Raw genomic sequence first — 9,144 nt, forward strand, 5'->3', positions numbered from 1 at the left:
TATGGTTTGTTTGGTCTTGTTGACATTTTATGATCAAAGTTGTTCTGTTTACTTTCTCTTACTCCAATCTTCTTTTCTCATGTCAAACGCTTCCTTTCCCATGTCAATGTATAATTAGTTTTATTTCTCATATGTCGCTTCTTTTCTCATGTCAGTATATAAATAGTTACCTAGGGTAGTTGGTCTGTGCGCCGTAGTCTAGGTATATAAAGTAGGTAGAAACTTGTAGAAGACTCCGTCGAGTTCTCTTAGGTTCACGCCTAATATAACTTTTGTTACTTTCCTCTCTTGTTCTTAAGTTCAGGTGTGACCTGTGACATCTCAGTCACAGTCGCCCTAACAGGCCGAGAGATGATTATTATCCTGCTTCTGGTGGAGATTATGGTGCGGGGTATGGTGGGAGAGGAGGAGGAGGAGGCGGTTATGATGCTTCTAGAGATTCCAGGTACACTGGTGGAGGCGGGTCAAGACCTTGAACTTTGACTCGGAACAAAAAAACAAAAAGGTAGGAATACTGCATCTGCACGGTCAGCACAACTATCGCTGTTCTATTCACGATTTCGTCATTGGTTGAGGAATATCTTTGGAAATTTTATTTCAATATGTCTCTCTCTTTTTCATCTAGTCAAATGCGTTACTTTTTTTCTTTTTGACACTGCTGTTTTTTTGTTTGTTTGTATATCTCGCTTCCTACGCTCTCTACTAGTGGAGAAGGGGGCAAGCAAAAGGAAACGATGAAAAGCATTGTCTTTAGATCTATATTACGCATCATCCGAACATGGAAATATGTGATACATAATAACCGATTTGTAATGAATGATAAACTTGCGTATGGAATCAACCATTCCATGGGGTGGCATGTTTGTGCAATCGTCTTCAATGACATTGAATTTAAACATACCATAGCGACTCCCCGGTAGCCCACAAATCAACACCGGAAGTTCGGGGTAGCATTTTTGAAAATACTTGAGATATAACGTGCGGTCATCAGTGGATTTAAAACCAAGCTAGAAGTCAGGAGTCAGGAAACCTGATACTACGGAGGGCCTTAATTACTGACGTCATCATCTATCCATTCCCTGTCGATGGTAATGGAAACTACTACTTGGCCATCCTCAGTCTCTAGGGAATCTAAGCGGAGACGTTGTAGCTGGATTTCCCGAGCAATTCCCCTACTTGTGAGTTCTCCCCGATGTGCCTAGAGTTCAAGCCATTCATGAATGATAGAAGTGTAATCGAGACCACGAATCGCAAACTCACCTTCCAAATGTCAAACCAAAGATTGACAAATGAGTGCTGGTAGAAACCAAGACTGCTATATGCAGTGCCGGCATCTATTTGACATAAAATCTCAAGCAATTTATCCCAATGGTGCGTCGGCCCTTCCTGTTGTATAATGCTCCACCTATCCTGGAGTGAACTAAAAACACGAAAATGTACTAGACCCAAAAGTCCATTATTGAAGCCGTGTAGAACATGCACAGGCTGATGGCCTTCGGAATGAAATTGCGAAGCATATTCGTACCACCGATCCCCGTATCCTGAGCCTAGAGTCGTTAACGCCAGTGACTGAGTCATAGTCCAAAACAACTTACTCGGTCCTGGAACAGAATTCCTCTTGAAGTCTAACCAAGTTCTAATGGAAGACTTATTAACGTCGATCACTGCGCTCTCCTCAGATATATGGAACTTCTTCGATCGAGCAGGGTCCCGCAGAAAGTCGACAAAAGAAGCATGGTGATAGCGAAATTGCTTTTCATAGACCTCGACGAGGAGAGGGATGTCGAGTAGTGAATACAAATCGTTGATTGCGGCATAGACCTTGCTCAACGGAAGACCGAGAATCACAGAAAGTCCCTTCACACAATTGATCTTGTCGTGTAACATTGAAGCCGCAACAGCGCCAAGGACTCTTTGTGTTGTTCGCCACATCTTGGACGAAATACGAGTGAGAATGTGGGTGTACAAAGCATCCAGTTGAGCAAAGGGTTGATCATCAGTAGAAACAGCGCTACGACCATCTACCATAGAGATGACTTCATCGAGACGGGAGGTTGGATCGGCCAAGTCGGGGTCCCTGATGAACCGAATTGCCACGTCGGCAAATGCGAACAGGCCAGATGCAGCATTGGCGAGTTTCACGATTTTTGTCTCCTCGGGCCAACCCTTGGCGACGATATGCGGAAATTCGTCTTGTTGGATGACCTTAAATCTGCTCCTCAAAAAACGCTCAAGATCTTGGCAGGCTTCGGGGGAATCTATAGGAACATATTCCTCCTTGAATTTGTAGCTCAGTCGTCGTTGTTTGAACGTATTGATGATATGTGGTTCTGGGCGGCTGGAGATGACCCAGACAAGAGGAACATTGGGATTATCGCGGACAAAAGTTGTAATGAGCTGGATTATCTCCCATTGCCGGTCACGTTTATCAAGTTCATCAAGCCCATCCAGTAAGATGCCCCACGTTTTTCCACCTGCTCCAACTTTTTTCTCCGCAAAAGGTTCGAAAATGAAGGCTCTGAACTGTTCCTTCGTGCTTGCTTTCATTAGTCGAGGATCAAAAGCAAGTTTTTCACCGATGTAGGCAGCGTATTCTTCGATGCGTAATGCGAGTTCGTATGCGATGGTGATAAAGACAGAATCGGATTTGTTGCGGCCATTGGGTCGTGAAAAGAATACAGAAGCGCCCAGACATCCAGCTGAAGCAAGCTTCGCAGCGAAAGTCTGAACAATCGCCGATTTGCCAACTCCGGCAGGCCCATAAATCCAGAGTATCAGTTCTCGTTTCATTTTGTCATAGAACCAAGCGACGATTTTTTCGTTGATTTTTATTCGGGTACCCGGGTGACATTGCGGAGGAGGATCACGCGCAGACGAATCGTGGGCTGCATCAGAAATTATATGTTTCAAGAGTAGCTTTTTCGCTATAGGCTGTTTCAGTTCTGAAAGTGTTTATGCCATTCTGTGGTCTTACCTTTTTCTGCTCTGTCGCCGACTCCATGGTTGGTTACATTGGTCGATTGGTCCACCAAAATAGAATCCTTCACGACGAAATGATGAGTGTTGTTTAGAAAACCGCCCCTTGCGATCGTATTGACTTGATATGCTAATTGATCGAACATTGAGCTGAATTGACAGTAAGGATAATTTATGGCCTAACCTTCGTATTCGCTCCCACCGATACTATGAGTCTCATTGTGCACGGAACTGGTCGTTGGGCTTCTGGCAGCTAAGCAACATGAGTAAAGGCTTAAGAAGCGCGACTCGAAGGCTGTTACCGTAATTCAAGGCGCCGTTCCTGGTATTTCCCACTTCCATTGCGCCGCGGTGAGCTTCTGTGGCTGTTCAAATATGAGTGAACAATTCTAGGACACAATGATATTGAGGCGGACCTTCGGACGACTCGCTCACGATGACGATACTTGGCAGTGCACTATCAGTGGCTATTTCGCTTCCACGATGACCTTGATTTCCCTTGAGACTACTCTTCTGATGCGAGGGTAGAGAGAGGTTACCATTGATAGGACTAGGCTGGGGCTTATGCGCCTTTAGTTTCATTGAAGCTTTGCTGATTTGCCGCTTGAACCATGACATCATTTGCCACGTTTGTGGCAGGCCCAATGGAGAATGAGTTGTCGCAGAGGCCGGGGGGTAGTAGGGGGAGATGATGGAAGGAAGACAGAAGTCGCTGTATAAACTCCGCGTGCTCTAGGGGCAGATATATGGACGCCTCATCACACGTGTATTGTGAAGGAAGTCAGAGCGTAGCGCCAACAGCCTCGAGGTTTCCTGAGAGAAAAGTTAAAGTCTGATGATGGCTTATCGTGATCGCTCCGGGCTGACCTCAAGCCTTGCCAAGTCCGCGGTATCTGCACATGTCATGGCACAACACTTTCCTGGTAAATATGTTTCTCTCTCATCATCAAGCAGCGGGCACTGGTCTGTTAATCGGCTACCGCTGCCGATATACGGCATACGCCAGTCACATGTGACTCTCCGCCGGTCGCTGCGCTGTCATTGTCCCCCGCCCGCCCTTCTCGCTGTCCGATGCTCCACTTTTCCTCAAACGTTCTCAATAGTGGCGCATGTATGTGATCAAAAAGGGAATCATTAAATTCGCAAAGCACATCAGTAGGTTGATCGCCATCGGAATGAAATTTTGAGGCATGGTCGGACCATTGGTCCCGGTATCCTGCGCCTAAAGTCATTAACAACATCAGTGAACGGATCCAGGGCTTTAACAACTTACTCGGTCCTGGGCCGGAATTCCTCTTGAAGTCTAGCCAAAGTCGAACACAAGACTCATTAAAGTCGATCATTGTAATCTCCTCAGAGGTGTGGAAATCAGTCTTGAAGCTGCCCATCAAATAACGCTTGACATCTTGGCAGGCTTCGGTTACGGGAACGCATTCCTCCTTGCAATTGTATGTTGTCCAAATGTGTTGGTGATATGCGGTTCCGGGCGGCTAGACGTGACCCAGACTACGAAGACATCGAGATGATCGTGGATAAAGGTTGTGATAAGGCAGATAATGCATTTACTCCATCCAATGAACCTCGACCAGCACACGAATAGGCCACACCACGAGCCGAAGAGTCGCCATCTAGCGCTATAATATCCCAAGAATAGCCCACACGGGGCGAATCAGCCAAAGCATCAGATGATGGTTCTCATTGAATGCAAATGCTACGAATAGTCAACAGGATCAGTGATCATTGCGATTGTTACCAGCGAGCGAAGAGTTCATAACGGTCGTCGAGCGATACCGAAGTTCTTCTATTCAAATCGAAATTGAACGAGTGTTGACAGTCTTCAGCGAGAATTGGAGATCCAAGTTCTCGATCTCTTGAAGTGCAACCCTTGCTGCCGTCGTCTCTCCACCACTCGCCTCTTCCTCCACCTTGAAGCGCGTTTAGTCGTTCCACACCCCTCTTGGTTGACTGCCCGGAGGCAATATCCTGTTGAAACCACCCTCAGACGACTAGCGACTGTAACACGTCCAGACTTCAAAGTTTGCCTTGGTGGTGTCAGTGCTTGCACGTGTCGATCGACCAGCGCCTGCCTTCGCGGCTTCCCTCGTGTACCCCAGATCATCTGCGCAATACTCGACATCAGCAGCTACACGCGGAAACGGCTATAGTGCTGACACTGGCCAGAAAAAAGAACGTACAAGCAAGCAGAGGATTAGGGGCCACTTGTTTATTCGGTAGCTTCACCTTGTGTTATGAAACACTGGTCAAAAACGAGTTGTAGTGGATGCGTGAGGACGAGGGGGATGATGGAAAGAAGGAAATGATGGCCAAAAGTGTCAGATTTCATGTGTAGTGCTAACGGCAAAAAAGCCTACCTACGAATTAATGAGTGGCTGTATCACGGCCTATCGGAATAGCTCCACTGTACTCACTTGCCTCCCAACGACGACGGAAATTGATACCAGCAATCGACATGCTACCTAGTCATACTTTGGCAGGTAGATTTGTGCCTCCACCATAGTGGGCTTGTATGGCAGGCGTGTCCTACGATGACTCGGGCTGCGGTGCTGAGATCAAAAACGCTCGACCACGGCGCGGCTTTCTGTGATGAGATCGAGACTTGACTGTGAAGGACTGGCGTGCCAGTTTCCGGCATCAAAGTGACGCGACGTCGTGACACAACTCATAAGTCGTCCATCATGATTCTACATCCACGACTCTGCTGAGAAGGAACAGCGACGAGCGAGGGGAAGGATGTTGCCGTTGGAGGTAGGGTTCTACGTGAGTGTGAAAGTGAAGAGCAGGAAAAAAAGGCGTACTGAGCATAGAACAGGATTCACAAGAGCACCTCTTTCTCCGTTGGCCGTTGTGATTGCCCCCCCAAACGGCACCTCGGATCCGCCCGCTCCGCCCATCCCCGGGAAACTCCGACCTGCAGCTCAAGACCACTATCAACAAAAACCAGCACACCCATTTCCGCCCAATTCCAAATCCAAGCGCCCTGCTGACCATCTCCGCAGGTCCTCTTCCTCCAGATGTGATCCAGACTCTTGGCAAGGGTGTTGCTAAGCACCATCATCCAGCAGTGTATGTTCTTGTTTTATCTTCTCTTTGACGTTTGTAACAATCTTTCAGGCATATCGTGTTGCGGACACCGCCGATCCAAAAGGTAAATCCGTCTCCGGCTCTCCCATGGTCAAGCCTGCAGCTTCCGATCGTGATTTCCCGCTTTTTGCTGGTACCAGTCTGGCTTACCGGATAGAGCCTCCCTCTTCGGTCAACGCTAATTCTCGCCCTGGAGATTATCCTTCTTCCGTTCGCGGCTCAAGGGACTGGTCTTATCGTGACGACGACAGACGTCCTACTGATGATCGTTACGGCGGTGCTCCCCCTTCTGCTACTCGCCCCGGCCCTACTTTTGATAATCGGCCTCCTCCATCGATGCCCTCTCCTTCCTCCGGCTGAGATGACAAGTACTATGATCGTGATGATAACAGAGGCAACTATCGGCGTGAGTGGCATGACTGTCGTTGACGTTGTCCATACGACAACAATAATGGCAACACATACTACAATCGTGGACCGGATACTCGAAGACACCTGGAAAATTATGCCCCTCGGCGATTTGACTCTTCTCGAGATGTTGAGCCACCGTATCACTCTGGTCCCGGTGGACGATATCCTCCAGCCCGTAGCAATATTCCGGAACAAAGACCAGCTGATCATGTTATGTCTCCTCGTGTTACCAATACCATTCCTAATTCAACTGTCACTGCTGTTGCCGGCGCCACCGAACAACAACAACGACAACGACAACGACAACAACGTCCTATTGACAAGGTTCCCTCTGATACCAGTAAACCCTCAAACTCTGCAGTCGAAAATACAATGGCATCAAAACCTTCCCTTCAAGACCGTCTAGGACTGTTACCTGGCCAACAACAACAACCTACCGGAAAAGGACGTGGACATACTCCTGGATCTGGAGCTGGAACGACCACACCTGTGGATTCAACTGCTCGACATGATTTTGAAAAACTCAGCTTGGAAGATCGTATTGCGCCTTCAACTACGACTGTACCTACGTCGCCTTCAAGTGCTTCCGGACATACGGCTACTACGTTGACAGCAGAAGGTGAAAAGCATACCTCTCAAGGAACTCCGAGAGCGTCGACGACTGCCCCAAATTCGGATAGATCTACGAGAGCGCCTAGTGAAGCTCCTCCTCATTCTCATCCTCCTCCTGGTGAACGTGATTGGGATCGTCGTGATCGTGATCGTGACCGCGATGTTAGTCGCCCAACTGGACCAGCCATTGCTGGAACGAGTCCTGTATATTCTAGACCTGGATCGCCTCGTGGTAGTCTTCCTGGACGCGGTACGAATCTTTTTTTTTTCCTTCTTCTCATCGATCTCGACCGATTTATTTTGTTTATCTGCGTATTGTTTTCGTGTTTTAATGAATTTTTCTATATAGATGACCGTGGACCTCCACGTGGTAGCGGCAATCATCCCCTTCCTCCTCCACCCGTATCAGGAGGTAATAATACTGGCAAATACCCATTACCACCAGCACCAGTATCGTCATACCGAGGAAGAGATATCTCGCGAGAAAGACCTCCACCACCTCCATTCAATGCTCCGAATATCTATCGACCACAGTATCCCGATGATAGGGATCTTCGTGACCGTGATCGTGATAGAGACCGAGATCAGGATCGGGAGAGAGAGCATGAGAGGGATAAGGAGAGATCGTGAGAGGGAGAGGGAGAGGGATTTACCGCCTTCGGCACCACCACCACCACCACCACCACCATTAGCACCTCATCCTCATCCTCATCCTCATCCACATCCACATCCATATCCACCTCCTCCGAGAAGAGATACTATGTCTATGGATGTGGATTCTGGATCTAGATATCCTCCTCCTCCTCGACATTTTTCGCCGCCCTCTGCGGCTGATTTGGCTAGAGATAGGGAAAGAGAGAGGGAGAGGGATCGTGAGCGAGAACGTGAACGTGAACGCGATAGGGAACGTGAGAGGGAGAGAGAGAGGGAGAGAGAACGGGAACGAGAGAGGGAGAGGGATAGGGATAGATTGAGGTATGCGACTGGGCCGCCTCCAGCTGGGCCTCCACCACCGGCATTAGGGAGTGCTGAGGTTTACCATGATGATCATGGACGTGGAAGATATGCTTCTGGACCTCCGCCTAGAGATTGGAATACTTATGGAGGGTATGACAGAGATCGTGAAACTCGAAGAGGGCCTTATGCTCCTCCTCCTCCGCCTCCTCGAGATTGGTTACCACCTCCGGCAAATGAGGATTGGACAGATCCTCGTGGCCCACCGCCTTCCGTTCCACCACCACCACCGTCAGCACATTCGCATCCCCCGCCTCCTCCGCCGATGTCGATGTCGCAGTGGGATAGAGATCGTGAGAGGGAGAGGGAAAGAGAGAGGGAGAGAGATAGACCGTTTAGGTATCCGTATTCTGCGGAAAGGGATTATACTCGAGGTGAGTGTTTATCGTCGTTTGTGGAACTCGAATTGATTGGCTTTTATTAGATCCCTTCCCGCCTGATGATAGAGGGTATCCCCCGCCGCCTCCACCACCTCGAGACTACAACCAAGGATTCCAACCACCACCTTATCGATCTCGTCAACGTAGTCTAAGTCCACGTCGACCACCACCACCTCCACATGATGATTATCGTGGAGGTAGTATCCCACCACCAAGACGCGCAAGGGAAGATTATAACAGAGATTATTATCCTCCTCGTGCTGGTGGCGGTGGTAATGGACCACCACCTTCATCAACTTTACCACATCTTTGGACGACGAGCCCTAGTGGTAACAATCCTGCTTCAGCTTCGACAACAACAAATGGAGGTGTTGGTTCGTCTGGTCCAGGAGGAGGTGCAGGTCCACCACCTCAATCGTCATCATCGACGTCGTCGGCGTTACCACCTCCGCCAAGTTCGGCTGGAGCGAGTAGTACGGGTAGTGCGGGGACTACTGGTTCTACGGCTGGAGGAGGAGGGCCGAGAGATGATTATTATCCCTCTTCTGGTGGAAGTTATGGTGCGGGGTATGGTGGTGGGAGAGGAGGAGGCGGTTATGGTGCTTCTAGAGATCCGAGATACGCGAGTGGAGGCGGGTCAAGGCCTTGA

At 48.8% G+C, this 9,144-nt stretch overlaps 2 protein-coding genes across 2 annotated transcripts; one reads left to right on the forward strand and one right to left on the reverse strand.

Annotated features, from left to right (window-relative positions):
- Positions 1–634: 634 nt before the first annotated feature.
- AGABI2DRAFT_181533 (hypothetical protein) lies at positions 635–3,571 on the reverse strand (the record flags this gene model as incomplete). Its single annotated transcript, XM_006457168.1, has 10 exons — positions 3,516–3,571; positions 3,393–3,464; positions 3,279–3,341; positions 3,161–3,229; positions 2,975–3,106; positions 1,596–2,885; positions 1,261–1,547; positions 1,061–1,198; positions 902–965; positions 635–756 (listed from the first exon to the last, which is right to left on the reverse strand). Exons 1-10 carry the CDS (start codon positions 3,556–3,558, stop codon positions 635–637), a joined length of 2,280 nt encoding a protein of 759 aa, XP_006457231.1. The 5' UTR covers positions 3,559–3,571.
- Positions 3,572–5,522: 1,951 nt separating this feature from the next.
- On the forward strand, positions 5,523–9,144 carry AGABI2DRAFT_181534 (hypothetical protein; the record flags this gene model as incomplete). Its single annotated transcript, XM_006457169.1, has 9 exons — positions 5,523–5,577; positions 5,710–5,754; positions 5,994–6,060; positions 6,109–6,142; positions 6,236–6,484; positions 6,622–7,108; positions 7,170–7,351; positions 7,451–8,489; positions 8,540–9,144. 9 exons carry the CDS (start codon positions 5,523–5,525, stop codon positions 9,142–9,144), a joined length of 2,763 nt encoding a protein of 920 aa, XP_006457232.1.

Source organism: Agaricus bisporus (assembly GCF_000300575.1).
Source record: "Agaricus bisporus var. bisporus H97 unplaced genomic scaffold AGABI2scaffold_16, whole genome shotgun sequence".
NCBI classification, from domain to species: Eukaryota; Fungi; Basidiomycota; class Agaricomycetes; order Agaricales; family Agaricaceae; genus Agaricus; species Agaricus bisporus.